The sequence below is a fragment of the Sebastes fasciatus genome, chromosome 6, assembly GCF_043250625.1.
Source record: "Sebastes fasciatus isolate fSebFas1 chromosome 6, fSebFas1.pri, whole genome shotgun sequence".
NCBI lineage: Eukaryota > Metazoa > Chordata > Actinopteri > Perciformes > Sebastidae > Sebastes > Sebastes fasciatus.
This window is the reverse complement of record NC_133800.1, coordinates 24,967,655-24,994,079: the sequence shown is the minus strand read 5'-3', so window position 1 is coordinate 24,994,079 and position 26,425 is coordinate 24,967,655. Positions and strand designations below refer to the sequence as shown.

The 26,425-nt window shown below is 42.6% G+C and overlaps 1 protein-coding gene across 4 annotated transcripts in view; it reads left to right on the top strand.

Moving 5' to 3' along the window:
* The window catches only part of cabin1 (calcineurin binding protein 1), a 44,540-nt gene that overhangs the window by 2,992 nt on the left and 15,123 nt on the right, over positions 1-26,425 (top strand). The window contains exons 6-33 of one of the 4 annotated variants that reach the window (XM_074638748.1): positions 67-247; positions 339-468; positions 577-726; positions 1,018-1,325; positions 1,432-1,609; positions 2,093-2,226; positions 2,321-2,538; positions 2,653-2,725; positions 3,033-3,220; positions 3,334-3,471; positions 4,346-4,534; positions 4,636-4,878; positions 4,997-5,150; positions 5,248-5,363; positions 6,042-6,203; positions 7,318-7,524; positions 8,428-8,573; positions 8,734-8,995; positions 9,230-9,400; positions 10,527-10,616; positions 11,634-11,794; positions 11,886-11,983; positions 14,444-14,509; positions 15,231-15,410; positions 15,746-16,140; positions 17,502-17,615; positions 25,986-26,149; positions 26,244-26,340. In XM_074638748.1, the coding sequence (XP_074494849.1) occupies positions 67-247; positions 339-468; positions 577-726; positions 1,018-1,325; positions 1,432-1,609; positions 2,093-2,226; positions 2,321-2,538; positions 2,653-2,725; positions 3,033-3,220; positions 3,334-3,471; positions 4,346-4,534; positions 4,636-4,878; positions 4,997-5,150; positions 5,248-5,363; positions 6,042-6,203; positions 7,318-7,524; positions 8,428-8,573; positions 8,734-8,995; positions 9,230-9,400; positions 10,527-10,616; positions 11,634-11,794; positions 11,886-11,983; positions 14,444-14,509; positions 15,231-15,410; positions 15,746-16,140; positions 17,502-17,615; positions 25,986-26,149; positions 26,244-26,340 (4,713 nt within the window). Of the gene's footprint in view, positions 1-66; positions 248-338; positions 469-576; positions 727-1,017; positions 1,326-1,431; positions 1,610-2,092; positions 2,227-2,320; positions 2,539-2,652; positions 2,726-3,032; positions 3,221-3,333; positions 3,472-4,345; positions 4,535-4,635; positions 4,879-4,996; positions 5,151-5,247; positions 5,364-6,041; positions 6,204-7,317; positions 7,525-8,427; positions 8,574-8,733; positions 8,996-9,229; positions 9,401-10,526; positions 10,617-11,633; positions 11,795-11,885; positions 12,098-14,443; positions 14,510-15,230; positions 15,411-15,745; positions 16,141-17,501; positions 17,616-25,985; positions 26,150-26,243; positions 26,341-26,425 lie in introns of all 4 variants that reach the window. The other 3 variants (XM_074638746.1, XM_074638749.1, XM_074638747.1) reach the window with 3 other exon arrangements.

The following is a 26,425-nucleotide window of genomic DNA, read 5'->3' as shown; positions in this document are numbered from 1 at the left end:
TTAAAGCACATGAATATCACTGTGGTGAGTTCTCAAACTATATGTTCTGCTCTGTTCTTTTCTTAGGCAGTTATGTTGGATTCCACTGACGTGAACATGTGGTACAAAATCGGTCAAGTGGCTGTGCGGCTGGTGCGCATTCCTCTGGCTCGACATGCCTTTGAGGAGGGATTGCACTGTAACCCGGACCACTGGCCCTGCTTGGACAACCTCATAACTATTCTCTACACACTCAGCGACTACACCTGTATGTAATGCATCCTCATAAGCTCTCATTACTAGTGCAAGAGCTCAAGTATAGAAAGAAAAGTAACTATCATCTGCATACATTTTTCCAGGCTGTTTGTACTTCATCGCCAAAGCCCTAGAGAGGGATCATTGTTACACCAAAGGCCTGGTGTTAAAGGAGAGAATCTTCGAGGAGCAGCCCTGTCTGAAGAGGGACACGATGCAGATGTTCACGAAATGGTGAAACCAGCTCACTTTTTAATTCCTCCATCTGTTAAGAATGTGCTCTAGCTGGAGCTCTATACTATCACGTCACTGACGAACCGCTGTGCTGTGGATCATTTGCAGTGATATGTCTATTCACTACGTGGAAGTGGAATTGGAGGAATGCAAATCCATCGTGGAAGAGGCACTGGAGTTACGGAAGCGCAGACAGGCTCTCTCTCACGTTGAACCAAAGCCTGACCTCGTCCTGATTCAGCCCATCCGCTGCCTTTCGTGAGTTAGCTTAAATTTGCTTATCACATTTCAGCATATGTTGTTTGTTTTTCTGAGGATCTGAGGACCAATTAATACTAATAATAATAAAGATAGAAAATACAGAAACAGGTTATACTTAAATGCTTGATGACTTTGAAGTAATTGTTTTCAGGGCTCAATTTTTTGTGAACCCTTTGTTAACCTTTTCTCCCGAGGGTCCTAATATCTGGTTTAGCCAATAGTTATTTTTTTGCAGCGAATCAGTGACATCTCCTCTAATATTAATGAACTGCTGTTGTTGTATTTCAGATGGAAGCATGTGGGAGAAAGCCTTCTTGCAATGTACAGACATCAAACCACATGTGAGCCACCACGCCCGAGCCTTGGCCGCAGAATTGACTTGTCAGAGTACCGTGACCCAAACTTCCTCCAGAACCTCCCCCAACCCAGCAGCCCTGTCAGTATGGTCCAGACCGCCGTGCTGAGCAGCAGCCCCAGCTCATCCCTGCCGCCGATGGCCCTCCCTGAGCCAATAGTGCTGCCCCAACCCAGCACCCAACCTCAGATTACCCCCGCCCAGACCACCGTGGAGGTCACAACTTCTGCTCCCCCTGTCGGTTAGTTGTTTATAAAGAGAAGCTAATTATTATTTGCTTTTGAAGCCGCTGTATAGCTAATATTCTGTAAGATTTAATGTTTTTTTATCCTACTGTATGTTCACAGTGACAGCAATGGACGTTTCACTCACAGATAAAGTGAAGAAAGCTCCTAAAAGGAAACGCGCGGTCGAAGATAGTGGGGAGACGGCCAAGCGACGCTCGGCACGTGTTCGAAACACAAAATGCAAGAAGGAAGAGAAGATTGATTTTCAGGAACTGCTTTTTAAATACCTTCCTTCCAGGTATCTTACACTAAACCTAATATATAATGAGGGCTGTCAATCGATTAGGTACCACATTTAGCATAAAAAATATGCTCAAATCATAACATGGAAAACTCAAGCCCAACAGGCAGCAACAGCTGTCAGTGTGTCAGTGGGCTGACTTGACTATGCCTTGCCCCAAACTGCATTTGATTATCATAAAGTGGGCATGTCTGTAAAGGGGAGACTCATAGAACCCATTTTCATTCACATATCTTGAGGTCAGAGGTCAAGGGACCCCTCTGAAAATGGCCATGCCAGTTTTTCCTCACCAAAATCTAGCGCCAGTTTGGAGCATTTTTTAACCTCCTTAGCAAGTTGCGTTAATGGGTTAAAGAAATTAGTGACGTTTTGTGGTAACAGTTTATTATTGCGTTAACTTTGACAGCCCTATATATAATACATGAATACATAGCTCGTTATAGTTCTGTTAATATAAACTATTTTGCTGATTTGTCTTAGACTAAAGAAGTTTGACCCTGATAATGATGACGAGAGTCTGAGTAATCTCGATGCGCAGTGTGACGGGAAGCAAGACATGCAGCCTCTACATGGGAGTTGTTTGCCTGCTGACTCGGTTGAATACATGGAATCTGGTATGTGGTGCATCGTGGATATGTTTTTACAATACACTGTTGTGCTATGTTGCCGTTTCTGTCGTATTAAAAAACTGTGCGTTCCCTTCTGTAGAACAACAGGATGTCCACAACTTCCTGCTCAATAATATGACCAATGGCGGTATACTGGACGTGATGATGCGCTATCTGAAAGTAGTGGGTCAGAAGTTCACCATTGAGTGGCCTCGCGGGCTGACTGCTGTGGTGCTGGAGGTCTATCAGAACTGGAGGAAGCACAGCAGTGGTCTTCCTAACCCTCTGCTTCGGGACTGCAGTAACCAACACATCCGGGTAAGTGAAAAGTCCTTGATTACTTGAATTTTATTGGTGTGTCAATAAAGATTGTTTTTAGCGTGTGCAACCACAATAACCTCTAATAAATGTCTCTATCTGCTACATGTACAGGAAATGCTGGCAATGAGCTTAGCATGCATGGAGTTGCAGTTGGAGCAATGGTTACACAACAAAGGGAAGACTGGTAAGTACCAGTGAGCTAACCCTCATCATTTCTGATTGGATTTGGACAAAAGGTGGTTGATTGATGCATTACAGTATGTTACCCAGAGGGGTGCTGTAATGTCTGTTACTTTTCCGTTTCATATCAAATGTGATAAATGTCATTGTTGCTTATTTTGCATTTTAAAAATTGGACTGACTGACTTAAAGGGGACACTGCAATTACAGTTCTAAACAGGATAACATTCAGGATTTGCTAAATATTGGAAAGTCATTTGTGGGGAACAGCATGTTTACACTTGGCTTGTTATATTTTTTTCCTTGTCTAGTGTCTCCAAGAAGAAACAGCATTGGTCCCGGCGGTGATGCAGCTGACTCAGAGTTCCCTGGGCAGCACTTCCAGAGTGATTTGTTACTCCTGGCCTTGGGTTCATCACAAAGAGACCTGTTTGAGGAGCACTGGCTGGACGTCATGGTGCGCGTCTACTGGCTCAAGGCACGATTCTTGGCCCTGCAGGTAAAGTCAATATTTTGATGATTGTTTTTGCCTAACTTTGGATTATATGAGTCCTCTCCCCCTCAGGTCAGCCAGATGTGACTTGTAAGTCTGTCTTTCTTGTCCTTTGTCAGGGAGACATGGAGCTGGCCTTGGAGAGCTATGATGTCTGTGTTGGCCTGTTGCAGAGCAAACCAAAGACCCCCGAAGGGAAACATTACACCATCAGCCTGCCTAACCTACGTGTAGATGCAGCAATCTCTGTGGAGGAGGTCAGTGAGCTTTGTCTTTTTATCAATATAACCTCTTTTTCCAACATATTATTAATAGTTATTAAAATGAAATGTCCATAACCCATTTGTGCCCAGACACTATATTTAGTATGATAAGGAAAATGCCATAATATTTGTTCTGATTAGTCAAAATTCTTGAAATTTGGCACTGACATACTTTAAGCTATACAAACAGGACGACTTTGACATTTTTAGATCACATGAAAAATCACACTTTTATTACTAGTCAGGATTTTTGAAAAATTAGGAAAAATACTAACTGTGTTTATTAAATGTTTTCTATTTGAAAGATATTTTCACACTGCATATGTGTGCATATCTTTGATATTCAACTTGTTATGAGTTCATAGATACCAAATACTTGATTGTGCTCCTTGTAGTTTCTGAGATACAGCCATTTTCTTATCATACTATATCTAGTATTTGGACACACAGGACTACTGTTTTTTCCTAAAATATAATGGAGTCTATTGCAAAAACAGTAGTCCCATGAGCCCAAAGAATAGTAGTATGATAGGAAAAACTCACTTTTCAGCCAAACTGTTTGACCGATTTTGAAAATTTCTTCACATTTGTACTTAGAAATTTCAGTTGTGGGCACAAATGGGTTAATGTTCTCACAAGTTCTAAGAAGAAAATGTTGCCAGTCCATACTTTGAGATACCATTAAAGAATGTGTGATATTCTAAGTAGCAAAATAATTCAGTAAACGGCACCGTTATTCTCTTAATTTCTATTTTATTTTTAGCAATAGTAAATTATTTTTAAAAACAACTATTAGCAAGTCCCTTGAAGAGCTTCTAGCTGTTCTGACAGTGGGTTTCTTTTGGGTTTCCTCTATCCCCATGGACAGATTGACAAGAGGCTGAAGTCTCTGGAGCGTTGTCAGTCTTTGGAGGAGATCCAGCGTCTCTTTGAGTCTGCAGAATTTGATTCTGTAGTGCGCCTGCTGCAGCCCACTCTTAATTACGGTGGCAGGAATAAACCTCTGGAGTTTGTAAGCTCAGCACCAGAGCGGCCCGCTCAGCTGATGCTACTGCAGGTTAGATATGCTACAACAATATCGATTTGAACTTGTACATCTTTTGAAATGTGTGATGGTTGACAATGGTTCTCTGAATTTGGTCTCTCTCTCTGGCCTAGAACTCGCTGTTGAAGCTGCAGGACTACCAGCAGTGTTTGGAGTGCAGCGAGCTGGCTCTGAATGAAGCCCTGCAGCAGCTCAACTCGGCTCCAAACAACTCGCCCCCTAGTAAGGAGGAGTGGGTCAGTACCATTGGAAAGTTGCTGGATGGCACTGAGGTCTGCTTCATCAAAGACTCAGAGCTTCTAAGCAACGTCCCCCACTTTTCTAGTATGGCTCGACTGGCAAACAATCTAATTCAGGTAAGAAGGGAGCCAAAGACAACACCAATTTTCATAAACAAATTGACACTAATGATAAGAAACCGATCAGCCTCTATGGAATTACAATTAATTGTGTGGTTGTTTTTTTTATTTTCAGCTGATTGATATGAGCATGAACATTTCCGACGATCCCAAGGAGCCTTATTTCTTCTCGGTTCTGCCTTGGATCATCCTGTACCGCATTATCAAACACGAGGAGGCTGCTTTTAACTGTATGCTTCGACAGCATATATCTGTAGGGGATGATGAAGGTTTGTTGACTTCTTGTTTTTATGCCTTCAGTTCTCCCTTGGTGTTTCTGCCTTGGTAGTTGTTACACCGAATGACCCTTTCAAGTCTCATTTTTAGATGACTCAGACACTCCCATGCTGCCCTCCTCGCTGATGCTTCTGAACACAGCTCACGAGTATCTTGGCCGCCGCTCCTTGTGCTGCAACTCAGATGGCGCACTCCTCAAGTTCTATGTAAGTTTGTTTGTATACTTCTCTGCAAATACTGTCTGACCAAGGCTAAATAACGCTTCAAACTTACGCTAAATTTTGGCTAGGAAAAATTGGTATAGCCATTTTCAAATGGGTTCCTTGACCTCTGACCTCAAGATATGTGATGTAAATGGGTTCTATGGGTACCCACGAGTCTCCCCTTTACAGAAATGCCCCCTTTATGATAATCACATGCAATTTGGGGCAAGTCATAGTCAAGTCAGCACACTGACACACTGACAGCTGTTGTTGCCTGTTGGGCTGCAGTTTGCCATGTTAGGATTTGAACATATTTTTTATGCTAACTGCAGTACCTGTGAGGGTTTCTGGACAATATTTGTCATTGTTTTGTGTTGTTAATTGATTTGCAATAATAAATATATACATACATTTGCATAAAGCAGCATATTTGCCCACTCCCATGTTTAGAGTATTAAATACTTGACAAATCTCCCTTTAAGGTACATTTTGAACAGATAAGAAATGTGTGATTAATGTGTGATTAATCATGATAAACTATGGACAATCATGCGATTAATTGCAATTAAATATTTGAATCGATTAACAGCCCTAATTTCTTTCTGTTAGTGTGACCTAAATGTATTTGTGTGAACACTATTTGAACAGTTTGAAAGTGCTTTATTCTTACGTTTGGTGTAGGTCCAAGTTTTGAAAAAAGAGGTCGCAGCCTCGGCCACCAACGACTCTCATCCCTACAAAGAGGAGTTGGAGATGGCCCTGGAACAGTGCTTTTTCTGCTTATATGCCTACCCCAGTAAGAAGAGCAAGGCCCGCTACCTTGAGGACCACTCATCTCCACAGGTCAGTCACTCAGATGCTTCTAAAAGTCTCTTTGATTTAGTATATTCTGATTAGTTTCATGAACTTGAAGTGACTGCTGCTCGGAAGTTAATCAATTTAGGTTCATACTAAAGAAGTCAATCTTAGCTAAGCTAACCAATATATTATGTAATCTAAAATGTAAAAACAAAAAACTCAAAATGTGGCTGAGCTCCTATTTAGATAAAAGCCAAAGGGTGTTAAAGAGGCGGTGAAATAGTGAAGAGGTGGTGAAAACGGCTCAAGGCTTTGACTAATTGGTATGATTTCTCACATGTGTTGGCAAACCGACATAAAGAGAGAGTTTGAACAAGAGCAGACTGCCAGTGACGCAAACATGTGCCCTCACTGACCCTCGCACAACACAGAGGAAGTCTGCTTTATCCATTAATGCTGTTTTGGCGGCTTGTAAGGTGCGCACGTCTGCTGTCATTGAAATAAATTGAAGCCCTGAAATGGCATTAAAGCTGGAGTTGGCAGATTGGAGCAAATATGATTTTTAAAAAAAGTTATTTTTATAAAATGGTCACTATATCCTGACAGTAGCCGAGCTGGAGCCTGCCGTCTCTGAGCAGCTGTCAATCACTCACAAACTACAATCTAATGGTTAAACTAGGCAGCGCTGATCAAACATGAAACAAGATTCTGTTACTGTAATGCCTATTTCTCGCACAAAATGTTTTCAGAAACAACACAACATTGAGAGTGATTGAGAGTTGAGAGAAAAGCTAGATTTGATCTACATTTTAAAAAATCAAATGAAACTCCGAGACAATGTCATAACTAATAATATTGTGAGAATTTAACCACTAGAGTGACTCATGACTCTGTGATGTTGTGTGGACACGGCCCCTTGTCTGTTGTATTTTTGTAATGCATGTGTCCAGCCACCAGGGGGGTGTCATTCCCACTGTTGTGTGTCAGTGCATTTAGATGGCTGGCATCCTGACTGTAATTATGTAATACCACAGTGCAAGAGGAGGAGAGTCCTCAGGAGACCTCAATGCCACTAATTTGCTCCAGTGCTGTGTGTTCCATTCTAATACAATGGTCTATGACACTAATGTTTCCTGTGGCCTTATTCTGTGTTTTGCAGGTTGAGCTGCTGTGGTGTGATGCCCTCTTCATGTTCCAGTATTTCAAACCAAAGTCACTGCCCGAGTTTGACAGCTATAAGACGAGCACAGTGTCTGCGGAATTAGCCAATCTGCTGCGGAGGTTTGCAGGCATCGCCCCCACGAGTGACACCCCCGTCCTCACCATGGATGAAGTGGCAGCCTACATTGAGGGCATGACAGAAAAGGTCAGTCAGTGGGCCCGCACTGAATGTGAAGAACACCACAGACTCAGACATGCTAAATAGTTATAAGCGGGGCTGTCAATCGATTAAAATATTCAATCGCAATTAATCACATGATTATCCATAGTGTATCGTGATTAATGGCAAATGAATCGATCATTTTGTATCTGTTCAAAATGTATCTTAAAGGGAGATTTGTCAAGTATTTAATACTCTTATCAATATGGGAGTGGGCAGATATGCTTGCTTTATGCAAATGTATGTATATATTTATTATTGGAAATCAATTAACAACACAAAACAATGACAAATATTGTCCAGAAACCCTCACAGGTACTGCATTTAGCATAAAAGATATGCTCAATTCATAACATGACAATCTCCAGCCCAACAGGCAACAACAGCTGTCAGTGTGCTGACTTGACTATGACTTGCCCCAAACTGCATGTGTTTATCATAAAGTGGGCATGTCTGTAAAGGGGAGACTCGTGAGTACCAATAGAACCCATTTTCATTCACATATCTTGAGGTCAGAAGTCAAGGGACCCCTTTGAAAATTGCCATGCCATTTTTTCTCGCCAAAATTTAGCGTAAGTTTGGAGCGTTATTTAACCTCCTTCTCGACAAGCTATTTTGACATGGCACCAATTGATTCCTTAGGTTTTCTAGTTTCATATCATGGCAGAAACGCTATAACCTAAATAATGTAAAGTTGCATTAATGTGTTAAAGAAATTAGTTGCGTTAAAACAAATTTGCGTAACGCATTATTATCACGTTAACTTTGACAGCCCTAATTTTAAGTCCTGCTCTCTCTTTATGTCACTCTCTTAACTTTGTTACTTTGTGGTTTGTCACTTAGAACCATGATTTTATTAAAGAAATGTTGAATTTTGATCTCTTTAAGGCCCCATGCCTTCCTGAGGGTAGTGCTCCTGCACCTCCAATCATTAATGAGATCTACTACCTGCTGGCTGATTACCATTTCAAGAACAAGGAGCAGTCCAAAGCCATCAAGTTCTACATGCATGACATATGCGTGTGTCCCAACAGGTAGCTCATTTCTCTACATTGGTGTCGATGCTTGTGCACATTGCAAAACATCTATTTTTGTTATGAATATAACAAATAAATGTGTAGTTGTTGTCATCTTGTATTTTACAATAATACATCAAGTGCAGTGACTTTACCAGTAACACGTATCTTTCCTCAGGTTTGATTCCTGGGCAGGTATGGCTTTAGCTCGGGCCAGTCGTATTCAGGAAAAGCTCAACTCCAATGAGCTGAAAAGTGACGTTCCGATATGGAAACACTCCCAGGCAGTGCTCAACTGCTTCAAGAGGGCCCTGGAAATAGACAGCTCCAACCTGTCTCTGTGGATCGAGTACGGTACTATTTCATATGCGTTGCATACATTTGCTTCGCGGCAGCTCAAGCAGTGGCGCAACGAGCTGCCCCCAGAGGTGGTTAAACAGGTGAGGCTCATGTTAACAGAGTCATCTTGTTTCTCATCTGTATTCCCTGTCACTTCATGTTAAGTCCGCGGTTTTATCATGTGTGAGCTAAACAGATGTCACATCCGTCCTGTCACTTTTGCTCGTTCCACACGTGAATTTGTTGTAGAGTAAATTGATCTGTCGCCCTTGAGCTGAATTACTCATGAAGGCTCTGCTGTGTGTGTGTGTGTGTGTGTGTGTGTGTTGTTTCAGATGGAAGAAAGGAGAGACACCATGTTGCAGACGGCGTTCCAGTGTTTCCAGGGTGCTTCCCGTTGCGAGGGTGACAGTGATGAAGAAGAGTGGCTCATTCACTACATGCTCGGGAAGATAGCAGAGAAACGCAAACAGCCTCCAGTGGAATATCTGCAGCTTTACAAAAAGGTGAACAACTTTAGGGTAAAGAGTGCTACAGGAATGAGTCCTAAAACCTGGAAATGAGTTAGCATTTTAGCACTTCTGTAATTCTGCCGATTGCATTTACACTGCGAAAATAACATGTAAGTATCATAAAGGTGTGTTTGCCATAGAGTTTATTTTCTGCAATAATCCAAAACCCAATGGAAAAAATGTTGTCAAGGGAACCAGGGCTTTACAGGCCAGGGTTTTACCTGATAATCAGACAATAATTTATGTGTAATAATGAACTTTGTTGCTGAGGTGTTTATTTATTCTGGCGTCAGATAAAATTTGTCAAAAAATGAAAGAATGTTAGCTGGAACCTGTGTTAAAGGATATCTTAAAGTGATTTCAACTTTTGTTTTCCACCAGCCTGATAATTGTTTTCTTGATTGTAGTAGTAATACTGCTCTCTCACACGGCAAATACAGAAATATAGGGTACAAGCTTAAAAGGAGATTTACTTATTACATCTTCCAACACCATAATACACACTGCAATGTGACCTGCATACAGTGTCTGATGTACAAAATTTCCCGAAGGTTGAAGTCTTGATTTAACGACACCATATTTTTTCATTATCTATTTTTTTCCCTAATGAAAAACTAATATTTCTGAGTACTTCAGTCTAATGGGCAACAATTTATAGAAGTCAGTGAGGCAAGTTGGGAAAATGTAATATAGTTGTCATGATGGTAAAAACCAAGGAAATGATAACCGTTGTTGAAAGTAATTGGAATAATCCTTCGGTTGATTGCAGACATTTTTCTTGCTCTCCCTGGAGTTGTTTCATAACCCGCCTACAGAAACAAAGATTGCTGCCCTTCCACCCTCGCAAGATGTTTTTTTTCCGAGAGAGAACAATGTATGGAGTTAGTCATCGCTCTGTTCTGATTAGATCAGTGGAGGCAGATGAACCTGTATGAAACACAGTGTCATGGAGGTCAGCAGAGGATGAGTGGGGCGGTGTGAGCACAGTGATCTCTGATGTCGGCACACATGGCTGTTTTCTACTCCTTATTGCACTCCTTCCCTCCATTGTAGCTGTTAGTTTGTATTGCCATATGATTCTGTTGTGTGTTGGTGACTCTCTCCTCTTTTATATTTATAGGCAGCACACTATCTGCATGAAGAAGCTGCTAGGTACCCCCGGAAAATCCATTACCATAATCCTCCTGACCTGGCCATGGAGGCCCTGGAGGTAAATTGCCTGTGCCCGGTAGCTCAAATAGGCCCTGTTCAAACCTGGCATTTACATGCATCCTGAGTGATCCGATCACAAGTGGACAACTTTAAGTACGTCTGTTCACACCTGGCATTATAATGCGTCTCCACTGACCACTTGCGATCGAATCTCACTTACCCGCTCTATATGTAAATAAACGCTTAGTAAACACATGGCTAATACAGCAGACGTTGTGACGTTATATTACGTGAATGTCAGTAGTGATGTCCCACATATTCGTTGATTTGGGTACATTTTATTAACATCAAAATATTATTGTACTGGCGGTCCACGGGGATCTCCGTGCCGCCGAAAGGCAGCGTGGTACAGAGCTTCAGTAGGCCGGGGATGAGAGAGCGCAGGCGGGCGGGCGGTTGGGCGGTTGGGCGGTTGGGCGGGTGGGCGGGTGTCAGTTCCGTGCAAAGCACCGGAACAAAAACGCCAACACAACAGTGACAGTGATAATAATGCACTTTGTGTGCCTAGTCTGATAGTCTGTAGATATGTAGCCTATAGATAAGATGTATTTTAATAAAATACAGACAGGTTACAGTAGTGCACAGAAGCCGTTTCCATGCTGCCAGGCAGACTAGTGCCCGCATCTGCCTGTCTACTCAACTGAGGAGCTGTGATCCCGCGGATCCAAGCAGGACGTCGGTTGAGTAGGCGGTCCTTAATGTGGTCCAGGATGTGGTCGCGTACACACTGCTAAAAGAATGTGACCATATGCGGCCCAGACCACTTTTGATTGTGGTCTGAGCGATCGGATCTCAATCGTCCTCAATGCATCTTGAGTGGGTTCACACCTGTACTTAGAGCTGTCCACTTGTGAGCCGATCATTCAGGGCGCATGTTAATACCAGGTCTGAACAGGGCCATAGTTTCTAGTTGTGTCACATTGATTGTGTTACGTGAGATAACTGAAAGCATTCACATTTAAAGACATTGTGCACATACGTGTGGACCATTACACGTTTTTTTTCTTTCTTCTAGTTGCATTTCCGTCTCAGTGCCACCACCCTAAAACTATTAGAGGGTGATGTGTCTGATCTGGAACACGAGCTCTTGTTCAGGATGCTGGTTGAGGCTGCTACCGGGCCATTTGCCAGGGGCGAAGAGAAGAGCATGCCAAGCATGCCTAGATCCCTTGAAAAGTAAGCTACAAAAATATAACCCAGCAGTAATTACAAAAAGCATTTCACGGCTGAACCTTCCTTCTCAACGTTGCTCTCGATTCATTTTCAGGGAGAAACCCCCCTCCCTGATGGACGAAGACTTTAATTGCTCGCCAGTTTGCATAGGGAACGTCCTCAGCTCCTCCCATCCATCAGCTGCCACCCCAGGTCTGACATCCCCTCCTTACGTGGCCCCACCGTTTGACCATGATTACGCCAAACGCAAAACACTCCGACGGCAGCAGTGGCAGCAGCAGCGGCATGAGGAGCAGCAGGCTGATGGTACAGTCCCAGTCCTAGACACTGTCTCTGGGGTTGGGCTCTTTGCCCTTTCTGCACTGGGACAGAAGGCCCACTGGGGAGTGCTGAGATTGCTAATCACCATGCTTAATGGCTTTGGTTTCAGTTACAATGATCCCCACGCACTGGGTGATTGGGATGTGGTGAAATGGGCAATATGGCTACTGATTATTTGACTAATTTGCTATGCCTGACAAAGCAGCAGTGTTGAAATGGATAGATTAGAAGATTGAGTTTTGCAGAGAGCATTAAGGCCTGTGTCTGTGCGTATGTGTGCGTATGTGTGTGTTTGTGTGCGCTGAAATAACATTCATTTCTAGTCACTGCTTTATTGCTGGTCTTATTTTCGTCCTTACCAATCATCTTGCCTCTCCTAATATGTTAAAGTTGTTGCTTTGTTGTAACTTCCCTAAGCCTAGGGAGAGATCGCTGCACATTCTTAATGATCCTGATTGTTGCTTCACTGTGTGTTGGTTAAACAGAGCGGTTTGCGTAGTCAGAGATCCCAGGTGCTAACCCAGAGCACTGCTAATATGTCCTGGTTACACTGAATACATATTTATCAGCAAGCACCTGCCTTATTAGTATGACCTTTATTTGATCAGGTAATTTATTGAGATTAAGGTCTCTTTAGCAAGAGACCCCTGAGTAGAACAGAACAAATGAGATCCGAGATGACACAACAAACCAGCCACATACAAGCACACAATCACAGACATCTCTCAAAAGGTTCACAATTCAAAGTTTAAATTCATCCAATTGGATATTGTGTTCAAACCAGTTGAGTTACTCTGCATGGCGATGAACAAGAACGTTTTCAGTGTTGTACTACCCACATAGAGGTGTGTATTTATTTCCGCATTAAGCTGGATGTGAAAGTAGAAAATTTGTGTTTTTGAAAAAACGACTTAATAGTTCAGTGCGGTAATGTGTTGGATGTATATCATTGCTTTCAGTAATGTACATCTAGCACAGTGTGTACACAGAGCACATTATCACTGACCTTTTGACTCAAGCACATTGGCCGTCTTATGTAAACTCCTGTAGTTGCAGTGTTGCAAAAATATTTGTCTTTGTTTGGATTGCAGAGATGAGACTTAGAAGTATGAATGTCTGAGAAAGCTTCAGTGGTATTTTATTGTGTCGCCGAGATGTTAGAATTAACAGAAAACAGCCACATAACTTACACATTGATTTTAAAGCAGCCTGGATGTAATTTTCCAGAATTGTAGTCAACATTTTCAATAGTTGCAACTCTGTATTGTGAAACAGGCCGAAATGCTGCTGGGAAAAAACAGTCCTGACCATTCTCTCCATATAACAAAAGCAGTGACATCTGTTCACCCTCCCCATGTGTCATGTTTAGCTTGAATGTGTAAATAACGCAGCCATATTGCCCATGTTGCCAGTTTTGTCACCCTTTCCAGATTCCTTCCTACCTACCTACCTGCCTGCTACCTCTTTTGCCTGCTTGCTTTTACCACCTGCTTTGCCATTTTTATATGCATGTAGTTCTAATGGGGTGAATGTCTTCACGACTGGACAGAGTCCGTCCTTTTATCACACTTCACTTAATTGTCTGGTGTATCATGTGGTCACATTTTTTATTTGAGTTTGGTGTGGGCTGAATTTGACAGAAAGTCTCTATTTCTATTTCAAAATCTCTCGTGAATCATGTGTTTTCCACTAATTGGACGTAATTCCCAATTATGGCCAATTAGTGTGAAAATGCCAAGTCGAGAAGAATGTGGCCGGCCTGTTATTGGCAGGTGAAAATACCCCACCATGCACATGTTTGCTTGTAGGCGTCCAATTTTTCTGGCTTGAGTCCTCAAGGTGACCGAGTGTAGGGCCTGATTCAGACATGCCTTTATCTAATCATTATCTGGGAAAATGCTCCTTTTATGATCTCCTGTTCATCATCTACACCGTAGAAGTGTTCTTTCCGGACCATGTGCTGCTTTATTGACAGTAAAATAGGACATCAGTTATGAGGCAAAATAACAGTAGCCAGCCAAGGGGATTTCCCAGGGCTCTGAGTGTCTCAACTGCTTTGCTGAAGAGGCAGCTCTAGGTTATATCCACTGATCATATCACAAACCTTGTTTTTTCAGTTTAGGAGAGAAATATTGATCTTCAGAAATATTTGCACTGCACTTATAGATATGTGTGTCTGAATCAGGTTCTACATTTTCAAGGGGAGTGGCATTCAATCTGTATTCAGAAAGCTAAATGAAGGAAAATGCAGATTTATTTTTTTTAATATAAATTCAGAGATATTGATTTTCTTGATTCCATTTTAAAACCAGCTCCCCATATCTTCAACAGCCTCACCAGAGTTTGACCATGCTTACTGCCTGCCCAGGTCTGCAATGTGGCTGGCTTCCCAGAATGGTACTGCTCTTCAAACCCACCAAACTCTTTAAGAGGCTGTGTTTTTAATCCAATATGAGGTGCATTCTTGCACTGAATACGCAGTTGTAACTTTGCTGTTAACTCATGACTGTGAATCTTTTTTGAAAAGTCCCACGTGTGCATTATTCACTGAAATAGCAAAAGCGTATTGCCCTTCTGATTCTGTTAGATACAGTTCCCTGCCAAGGACTTTATTTTTTTGCTGAGGCTGCACAACATGGCAATTAAGAGGAATGCTGGCATTTTGGTTTTGGACCACTTACAAAAACAAACCATCTCTCCTTTTATAACAATGCGTCATTAGGGATGCACTAATTAGGATTTGTGGCTCATGACCTATTCTTGTTTCATAATTGTATTTATTTATTTCCCCCCTCCACATTATAACAGTTTGGCATTTAAAAACAAGTCGCCAACCAACAGCTTGAGAAAAGCCTACACAGCATGCACATTTTGAATAATTGGTTGAAATTCATACAATGTAGTAATCTTAATATACTGACCAATAAAAGATTGTCCCACCTGAAATTACAGTATAATCAGTTTGTTAAAAGAAGTACGTAAAGCCCACTTTTCAGACAGAAACAAAACATTTCTTTATGTGTATTTATCCATCATATCCCCAAAGGCTGAAGTCATTTGATTTGATCTGGGTCCATGCAACTGACGGCATGACCCATGATGTTTTTCGTTTTGGCAGAGCGCAGTCAGGACAGTGAGGTGGTGATGCTCTCTGACTCCAACTCCACCCAGGACGCCTTCACAGATCCCACCAGCTCACAAGACAGCAACCACAAGCCTGCTTCTGGGAAAGCCAGTTCATCGTCATCGGAAAGCACGACCCCTGTGAAGGATGGACAGTTCGCATCTGAGGACACAGGTACACTCGGGCTGAAATGACTCATCTTTCCTGGCTGCTTTTACCTGAACCAGTACTGTAAAGCTGAGACTCTTGTAGATCCAATGAGCCCAACTGTATTCATGTGTGATGATGTTAGTCCCCATAGTAGCCATTTCACATAGATACCATTTTTTTAAAAACTTGACCTCACTGTATAAAATGACCTGTGGTGACCTCTAGGATAATCACAGCCTGAAACTTTACAGCCACAAACTAGAAACCTAGGGCATTCAGAGGCTTTTTCTTTGGTATTCGGCAATGTCTTGGTGGAATTATTGATAATTTTTATACATTTTATACAAATCCTACTTAAGCATCACGTGGAGAACCTTCTGGCATCCAGACGGAAGAAAAAGCTATCCAGGAAGTAGTAGAAGCTGTCGTGGTGATGCTCCCCGAGGCTTCAACCCCCAAGGTCTCTGCGGACCCTTGTCCTCATCCTCTGCCTGTCCCAGTCACCCCTCCAAAGCCGGCCGTATGTCAACACGCAGCTCCACAAACCCCAGCCAGCGAGGGAAAGAAGAAGCCAGACCCCCCCGCCGAGGTGATCGAGGTTCCCAAGGCCCTGCCCACAGAGCGCGGCGACCAGAGGCGAATGCTGGTGGAAATGTGCGTCCGCGCGCTCTTCCTCTGCCTCGGCCGCTTCCCTCAGCACTACAAGAGTCTCTACCGCCTGGCCTTCTTCTACTCCAACAGCAAGACCCATCAGGTCAGTCCACCCCTGGTAATTGATGATACTAGTCCATTCTCATTGCATTCCAAAGGCCAAGTCATCCATTAAACCTAAGCGATAAACCTATAATCAGTATCCCCGTCATTATTGGTGACATTTACAGAAGATGGGGCTTGCTAAGAATTTCCTCAAAAGACACATGGACCTTTTCGCATTCATTATTTCAGGGATAAGTATATCAGAGCTGTGATGGCTATTTGTTTTGGTTTTTTTTCCTGGGATTTTCTTGTGGGTCTGTGGCTGAGCTCTGCAGTAATACACGAGTTGCTGAAACAGCCTGTGTTGGCTATAAGGCTCTGTGGGCAGAGGTGTGCGTGGGTGGTAGCGCAGTGCTCTCTCAGCCAGTTTGGCACAGGGAGGTTGCGTTGAGCTTTCCTCTGGTGGCATCCTTCTGTCGGCACTCCATTCGTCGAACCTGTTAATACAGCCCATGCCCCTACTCACTAAGGGTGAATTGCATATGGAAAGGTCCAAGCTCTTTTATATTTTATGCTTGGTAATATGCTCATTTGACCTCAGAGTACTATATGTGCAGCATCATGGGTTTTATGGCTCCCAGTGGTAATGTCTTCCTAATTTGCTACAAGACTGAAGAAACCTTTTTTTTTCTTCTTTATTTTATTATTAACAGCTAAAATTAATAAGTTCAATTAAAGATAATTCCCTTGAGGCTCAATTAAATGCAGAATAACTTTTGATGGAGGCTTACACGGGTGGTAAGGTTTCCCTCAGTTTTTGCCACCCAGCAGAACTGGATGAAAAGCAAATGCACCCTGGCAGTGACTCGATGACACAGTCAGTTTGATGTGATGCTGTTGACACAGGTTGCTTAGCTGCAACCACAACCCGACACATCCAGTGTTAAAAGCCTCCGCGCCCCTTTTGTTCTCAGGAAAACTGCTCCATTCACATCGACTGACCAGCTTTATCCTCACTCCAAAGATGGAGGGAGAGGGAGTCTGTAATGTCATGCTTTAGCCTACTGGGTTTGTGAAAGATAACATGAAGTGGCGTTAGCTTGCTATCTTTTCTAACAGGGCACTGGTGTAGACACTGATTTGTGAGTCATCACGCTGTGAAAGGAGGTCTGCATTTTCCTGATTGCAAATGAGCATAATTTTCTCCTTTTCTGTTTTAGAATATATTAAATACTGCACGCATCTGTTTGTTTATCACATCTGTCAATCTATTCTGATGAAGGAGGGGTATCCCCTCGGTTTTCTCATTAGGGATTCTGTTGTGTGTGTGTGTGTGTGTGTGTGTGTATATATAAATATAAAAGTGTACATTAAAATTCATGTGTTTTTCTTTCCTCATTTATTTATTTCCCGCCACAGAACCTACAGTGGGCCCGAGATGTGTTGCTAGGAAGCAGTGTCCCATGGCAACAGCTGAAGCACATGCCAGCACAAGGACTTTTCTGTGAAAGAAACAAGACAAACCTGTTCAATGTAAGTCAGTTCAACATGTCTGCATGTGTTGTTTTTGTCCCTCCTCTCCACGTCAATACGTTCCCGCACATTGCTTCATGCATTATAGAGATACCTGTCATCACTGGATTTATTGGCAATCCATTATAGTAACACCAAATAGTTAAGATCTCATTAACATTACATGCGGCAGAAAACATTTACATTCTTGTGGCATAAACAAAGTTGGTGTTGTTTCTCAAAGTGACTTTCAAGGCAAGTATTGCATGAAAGAATTGGCTTGGCGATGAAGATTCAGGCATGCCTGAATGAATTAGTGGAAATTTCTACTTGTAATCTAATAAATGAATGTATTATTTTAGCAACGCTCACAGTACCTTTCAGGGTATTGGCAAGTAAAAAGAAAAACTCTACAGCTATAAGTTGATTAGAATTTATTCAATTTAACATCTGTAGAACCAGATAGCTGAGATCAGAAAGACATACTGTTTAGGGCTGCAGCACCTGTGTGTGTGTGTGGGATTACATTGGGTTTCTTGGTAAACGTAAAAAGGCAGAGTGATGCAGTAGCCATCACAGGGCTGGGATATTCTTATCTGAGGTGTTAAGCATTGTTTTGTGGCTATTGCACATTGGCCAATAGCCTGCATAACTAGAATAATTTTTTTCCTATTGCAAACATACAAAATACCTGTTTCGCACACCCACAGAAGCACTGTTCATACATCTTCCAACTCTAAAGTTTAGCTTTATCATATTACATAACTGCACAGTAACAGCTAATGGAGACTCCCAGAGGAAGAACCAGGGAAGCACTGAAGTGTGTCTTCCTCACGTTTGTGACTAATGAGCTGTCTGCGTGTTTGTTGTGTGCGAATGATTGGCGTACTACAGTTAGGTTTACCCTTTTCACACACATATTATTCACAAAATTCAATTGGATGCACAAAAAACAGCCCCAAATATGAATCACTAGATGCATGCGCCGCTATAAATGGAGTTGCACAGTGGGAGATTGTTGAATTATCTGCCTCTCAGAATTACAAGGCCTCCGCTGGGTTCCAGTGGAGGAGATTACTGTCTGAATCTGTCATCTGTTCTGCATGTCAGTTTATTTAACTCTTTTCACTTGAAGCAGATATTATGTCTTTTCAATGGCTTACTTTTTGGATTTGTCCCTTGTGTGATTTGTCAAAGCCTTAATGCTCTCACTTTTGTTACAGAGCAGATAGAGTGTCACATCATGTCAGCATCACATATAAGTCACTTGTCGGGGCATATTTTGGTGGTGCACATTATTTTGGACATAGGCTGTAGAGTCAAATGCCGACTCCAGAAGGCTTCTGGTAGCAGACTGTGAAAGTGATGTGGGCCAGGTCTGAGCTAGAGGAGAGCTCTGCAGCGCCCTGGCTCCCACTGGGCTCTCACAGAGCCCCGTCTGGAGGCAAACCTGCCACCCTGGCATGCCAACTGTTGGAGCTTTACTGTTCCCTTCGAACGAAGCCCTCTCTCTCTCTACCAATAATCAGACATGCTTGGTTTCATTGAATCTATGAGTTCTCTGGGCAGTAAGTACATAAACAAAAAGTTGCTGAAACACATTATATAGCCTGTATTTTCATCCTTCATTTTGTCAGCTTCATGAGAGCGACAGCGGATAATGTTTTTTTCAATTGTAGATGGATAGAAGGGCATTGTTCAGCATACAGTTTTTGCCAGGTCGAAGTGGATTTTGAACCAGAACCCTTCAAGCCAGCTTTTCTGAGCCGTATACTTTAGGCAAGTCAATCTCAGCTGACAGCTGCGTTTGAGCCTGACTAATCACTCTTTGATAGATATATCGTATGTGTTTGACTCATCTCTCCGGTGACGGAATGACCAGCATGAGAGCTGCCACAAATTAAATATATCAAACATATCGTACCTTGATGTCGAGGAGACTTGACTCTCGGCCGCGTACGCACCTCGGTGAGGCTGTTGGTGGTGAATACTAAGTTCCCTAATGTAGGTCATGATGCCCTACTTTTCCTTCTTGCTTTGGCTGGGCTACATTAACTGGGGCCGGCATAAAGTAACCTATATATTGCTGTTTAGAAATGATCCAGATGAGGTTGTGTTGCATAATTTATTGGTGTGGTTGTCAGCGTGAGTGCTCTCTAGGAGGGCCTGCTTACTTTTACACCAATGATAACTAATAATTAGGGCTGTCAGTCAATTAAAATATTTAATCACGATTAACCGCATGATTGTCCGTAGTTAATCGTGATCAATTGCTAATTAATTGCACATATTTTTTATCTGTTCAAAATGTACCTTAAAGGGACATTTTGTCAAGTATTTAATACTCTTATCAACATGGGAGTGGGCAGATATGCTTACTTTATACAAATGTATGTATGTATGTATATATTTATTATTGGAAATCAATTAACACAAAACAATGACAAATATTGTCCAGAAACCCTCACAGGTACTGCATTTAGCATAAAAAATATATGCTCAAATCATAACATGGAAAGCTCAAACCCAACAGGCAATAACAGCTGTCAGTGTGTCAGTGTGCTGACTTGACTATAACTTGCCCCAAATTGCATGTGATTATCATAAAGTGGGCATGTCTGTAAAGGGGAGACTCGTGGGTACCCATATAACCCAATTTCATTCACATATCTTGAGGTCAGAGGTCAAGAGACCCCTTTGAAAATGGCCATGACAGTTTTTCCTCACCAAAATTTAGCATAAGTTTGGAGTGTTATTTGGCCTCCTTTTTCTAGTTTCATATGATAGCAGTACCTTCACACTATTTTTAAGAGGTTAATTAAAAATTGCAAGTTGTGTTAATGCGCTAAAGAAATTAGTGGCGTTAAAACAAATTTGCATTAACACGTTATCGCGTTAACATTGACAGCCCTAATTATAATATGTCACGGTACAGTTTATTGCGATATATTATTGGTACACTGACATTTGTATTGTGATACTAGGACATTTGGACTCTGTTCTGCCACTTACTGGCTGTTTGACATTTTAAATGATGGCATGTTGTTGTTTTTGAACCAGTGTGCAGGTTAAGAAGGCTCAGACTCTCACTACTCTACTTGCTTGCATTAAAGCTCTCCATAATGCATTAAATAAATCCAGCTTATATCGGCTTTTTGAGGAATTACTTGGCTATTTTATATCTCCCTCTTTTTGTAATTTTCTATAGATATTGTGATGTAACAGACCTTTGCAGACTATTGCAAAATCATCTTGTGCTGAAACATTGTCATCATTGTGGGCAGATTATTGTAATGTAATATTGTAATACAGTTATTCCCAGCCCTTGTAACAGAATATCAAGGCTGAATGTAATGAAACTGGTTGTAATGCTGCTGTAACGACAGGCCCCTCTGGCTGCTCAGGACTACTGTGGTCGTGAGGAATCCCTCTGTGTTCACTCTGGCACGGTGTTGCCTCCTCCTTCCTCCCTCCAGACACACACACACACACACTCTTGCTTACATATTCTTCCACCCACTCACACGTCCACTCTCGACGAAGCTCCAGAGAAAATGGATGTCCTTGTTGCTACATTTCAGAAAAACATAAGTCCATCCTGGTCTGGTAACTTTTCGGAGAACATGTTTTGAACTGATATGTATCTAAGCATTCATGTTTGATTGCTTATAGGCAGGAATCAATGTCTTTGTTATATTAGGTGAGGATATTCTTCTGGGGAACAGTTATTGCTTGCCACGGTTTAATGTATGACTCAAACATTTGTGTGTTCAGCTGTGCAATGTGCTGTAGGTGGAGCTCCACTCAGGAGAACCTTGTTATTTTTTTTTTCTTAGGGGAGGAGTGTTGGACCAATGAACACATTTTGTAGAAGTAGATGTTTTGATTTGCACGTTGGAGGGTGAAAACTGGCAGTGTGTTTTCCATTGCCTTCTTCTGCTCTCTGTTCACTTGAGCTTGACATTTTTCAGCAGTGTTTTTTTCCCCTCACTCACACAACAGGAAGCAGGAAAAACAAGGTGTGTTTGCTTAGTATGTTTATGGTGGCCAGCTGGAGAGACACGACCAGAGTTGAAAGAGAGGAAGGGAAGAAGGTGAGGGCTGTTGTCAGTGTACCGCTGGCTGAGGAAATACTGTGTGTGTGTGTGTATGTACACAACACAATCTTATCTGTTCAGACAGCACTGTTCTTCAGCCTGTGTTTCTGTGGTTAATGGGGGCTTTACTTGTACAAACCTGTCCTTTTTTTTCACTCAGGTTTTTGGTTCTTTTTCACTATATGTGTGCCATCCTCTTGATGCCTCCCACTACGTTGATGTGGTAGAACCGAGTTCATTTTTCAGCCAGTCTATGTTCTCTTGTTCTTTTCCTGTTGCTCCGTCTTCAGGTTGATCACGCTCTACCCCTCCCCCTGGCTCTTATTCGCTCTACTCATCTCCCCTCCGTTGCACTCGTTCTGCTTCCTCATTACTCTCTCTCTCTCACTCCTCCTGTTTGTGTGTGTATTGTGTGGGTGTGCACTAATGGGCGGGAGTTTCTCCGCTTGCCTCCGATTGGCTGGCAAAGGCCTACGAGGATTGGCTGTACGCTGTGTATAGTGCGAGGGAAAGGAAGGGAGGAGGTGGGGGAGAGAACTCCAGCAGGCTGGGGTCAGGGGAGAGCTGAGATAGAGTGCGTGGGTGTTTTTGTTTTGAGATGGCAGGGTTTGAAAGCAGGAGAGGACCGAGTCGGCTTGTCTGTCAGTGGCACACTGAGCTTATAGGCCCTGACTCCAGCGCTGTTTCTCCTCCTGCCAAGGCAGCTGCCATTCTCCTCCTCCTCCTCCTCCTCTTCTTCTGTTCCTGTTCTGCCGTGTGCAGCTGTGCTTCCCCCTTCTTCTCTCCTGCAGCTCTCGCTGCCCTAGCACCCTAATGCAGCCCACCCCTTGCTCTCTGAGTGTGAGCCTCTTTCAGGGTGGAGGCACTTCCAGGGCTGCTGGTGCTGCTACCGCCAGCAAGAAACTGTCCAAAAGAATACTAACACAGGCACCGTGGAGTAGCTTTCTTTGGTGATGGTGAGTCGCTTTCTCTCTTTCCCTCTGACTTTTTACAAAATCGAGTGTGTGAGCAGAGTTCTCATGTCATTTTCTGAGAGTTTGTGTTCTACTTAAGAGTGTGGTCTTTTTAAATCAGTGATACTCTGGTTGAATGGTGCAGAAATGCAAAAGAAAATGCCTTTAAGTAAGTCCTCCTGAGAGTCTTAATTGTTCAGATATCTGCATGTACGATGCAACAATGTAGAGAAGATTGTAGAAGGATGTAAAATTACACCACCCACCTGCCTGGTAGCACTAGCAGGTAACCAGCCATCTTGGATTTTTTTTTTAATCTTACAATCTAAAGCTGTAGTTGTCTGATGAAATAGTGATAATGTTGTTACCAGTAACCTGCACTAGTGACTGCTGGTTGCTACAAGACACATTAACACTCAGTTTGTGCAACTTCCCTGCAGTAAATAAAGTTTTACTATGGGTCATATTTTGGGCCTGTGCATTTCCTGTCACTGAGGGCATGTTGAGACACGAGTAGATGAAGTTGATAAGACAACAGGTTGAGGATTTTCCCCCAAATGTTGTTCAGCAGACAGACAGCATTTTTGTTTTGGCTCAGGCTTTCACGCAAGGAAGTAGAGTCACTGCTCTTCATGCTCTTTCTTTGTCATGCTGCAACAGTACTCCTTTATGCTGCTGTTTGTAATACATGAACAAGTGACTAATAAGGATTACTTAATGATGTGACGCGTCCACGGTCTAATTGTTCTCCTCATCCTTTACAACTAAACAGAGAAACCCTTTTGAACCTGAAAATGGTTTGAAGAAAGATCTGATTCCATTTGTACCAAAGGCTCCTCTTGTCATGTATTTATCCCTTGCTCATCCCTTGTTTTGCTATGCATCTTAATCCCTGTCAGATTTTTGCATTATGTATTGGCCACATCTGCCAAAGCCGCTCTAGATATCAAGCATTGGTCATATTTTCTCTCACAAAAAAAGATGCTTAAAATCATTGCAGTTAAAGTCTTACAAATCTGCTTTAGCTGTTGTGCTACAGCATAATCTGTGTAAAGCCATGGCTCTGCTTTCCCTAAACAGATTTGCTGTGGTTGGATGGGTCTCTGATGAAGAACAACTCTCCTCCATTAGAGATGTTTTTCTAAGTGTGCGGAGCCCACCCCCTCATCATACTTGTCCCGTTCCTGTTGGAGGCATTTGCTAATCTGTGCATTGAAAGGTTAAACCCTTCCCAAGCCCTGCCTGATTGCATCATATAATAATAAATCTTCTCATTTTCACGCAGGCATCGGAGCCATACACTTGTTCTTCAGAGTGTTTTGTTGACCTCTAGATCTGAATTGGGATCAAATCACCAGACTGATTTGGCTCCTGTATCATCTGAGCAGAAGAGGTTTATTTGTAAATTAATCTTAACTGGTGCCTGTAAACAAAAGTTCAGTAGCCCTCATGAACTTAAAGTTAAGGTCAACTGAAAAATCCAGCCCAGTGTTGCCACATCTTTTCCAATGAAAGTAGCTAGCAGCACTAGCTCCAAAAGTCGCTAAATCTAGCGAGAAAGTTACCAAGTCGGCAACACTGCCAGTCCATCCCTTCAAGCCTCCCTCCAAAGTCACTCCCCCTAAATGATTCTTATGAACGTAAACAACGAACATGGCTATTGTTAGTACTCACAATGTAGAACTGCAACGATTAATCGATTAGTTGTCAACTATTAAATTAATCGTCAACTATTTTGAAAGTCAATTAATCGGTTTGAGTGATTGTCAAAAGTCTTCTTAAATGTGAATATGTTCTGGTTTCTTTACTCCTGTATGACAGTAAATTAAATATCTTTGAGTTGTGGACAAAACAAGACATTTGAGGACATCATCTTTGGCTTTGGGAAACACTTTTCACCATTTTCTGACGCGAAAACATGAAAACGCCAATGGCCCTATCTAGAGCCAGTGTTTGGTTTTTCTGTTCTGGGCTACTGTAGAAACATGGCAGCCGGCTCCATGAAGAGGACCCGCTCCGTATGTAGATATAAACGGCTCATTCTAAGGAAGCAAAAACATAACAATTCGTATTTACAGGTGATTGAAAACATACTTATTAATATTCTATTCCATTTCTGCCAGTAGATCCCCCTAAATGTTACACACTGGTCCTCTTAAAGTGAAAAATACTTCCTTGACTTTGGATTTTTCAAAGGAAGTCTTGAATGTAAACACAAGAAGCTTGGGTTCTCTGGGGTGAGTTACTATATTATGTTTTAGATGGCCAGATTTGACAGTTTGTCAGTGAGCTCTATCTTGTGAGCAGGCTATAAGCCCGTCCCTGGGAATGTGATTTGTTATGATGGCTTCATTTTGCCTCTCTTTCCTGCTTTGTTCCTCTCCGGTGGCTTTGAAAATGTCATCTGACAATCTGGAGCTGCCTGTTAGGAGGAGCGCCACGCTCCCCAGTGCCTTCAGCAGCTGATAGAGCCATCTCATTTGCTTTGTTCCATCCTGATATGGTCATCTTTGTTTTCCCTCACTCACATTTTCTGAGGCCAGAAGCTGTACCCTGCGCCATGTGCTATGGGACCGTACGTCCACCATCTGCGCTCGCATCGGTAGCTTCAGAGTGCAGAACCTCGCCTCGCTTCACCTGCTGAGAGGACATGTGCTCACAGAAAAGGTGGACTCGTCCATCAAAAAAACACCTCATCACGCTCTCTGCAAAGGAGGACTGTGTTTGCTGGCAGCCAGTCTGCTGGTCTGTTGCGTTGCTTGGACAGACCTGAGCATTAATGAGCCTGCCTATCATGTGTGCCCAGAGAGAAAGCCACCCCATCCCTCCCTCCTCACCTCCCACATGGCCAGCCAGTACGCAAGATCTCTCCTGCAGCCTTCCCATCCCCTCATTAGGGCTTTCTTGTTTGAATGCCATGTTTTTAACTCTCATTAATTCCTTTTGCTTTCTCCTCTACTTTCTTTCCTCTCAGTTTTTCCACGTCTCCCTGTTGATTGTTTCCGTGTGTCATATACTCCTGGAGTAGCAGCAGAGAGCGGTCATGAAAACATAACTTTCAGAATTTCCCAAATTAGCCTGTTGGCTTGGTGTCCAGTCAAATGGGAAACCAGTTACATGTACACAGCTCCACCGCGACACCTTTTGGCCTCCTTGACAGATTTGGAATTATATTTGTAATTGTTTCAAAATCGAATTCCTGCTAAAAAGCCACGGTCACACCCACGAGTGTGTTTGTGCCACGTTTCACTCGCAGTTTGTGGAAAAACATAATATTTTGTTTTTAGCCCAGTCAAACTTAACTCCAGCTTCTTCTTTTTTTCTCTCCTCATCTTCTTCAGGGCATCTGGCGTATTCCAGTAGATGAGATTGATCGCCCAGGAAGTTTTGCATCTCATATGAACCGATCCATTGTCCTCTTGCTGGAGGTGCTGTCTCAGCTCAAGGATCACGATACTCTGGTGAAAGTCTCTTTCATGCTGCAGAGAACCCCTGACCAGGGAAAGTAAGGACACACTTGTTTGATACTGCGATTTTTCTTCTCTATTATGTATTTGTTCCATGACCTCTCTCCTCTTGCTTCTTTCTCTGCCATGAAGGAAGTATTTACGGGATGTTGATCGCCAGGTTTTGGCCAAGAGAGCATTTTTCCTAACTGTAAAAGTCCTGGAGGACAATCTGAACAGTCTCACAGGGGTAAGGAAGCACAAATCACTACACACACACACACTAAGAGCTGAGAGCCGCTCAGCGTTTTGGACGTCTGGCATGCACCCACTTC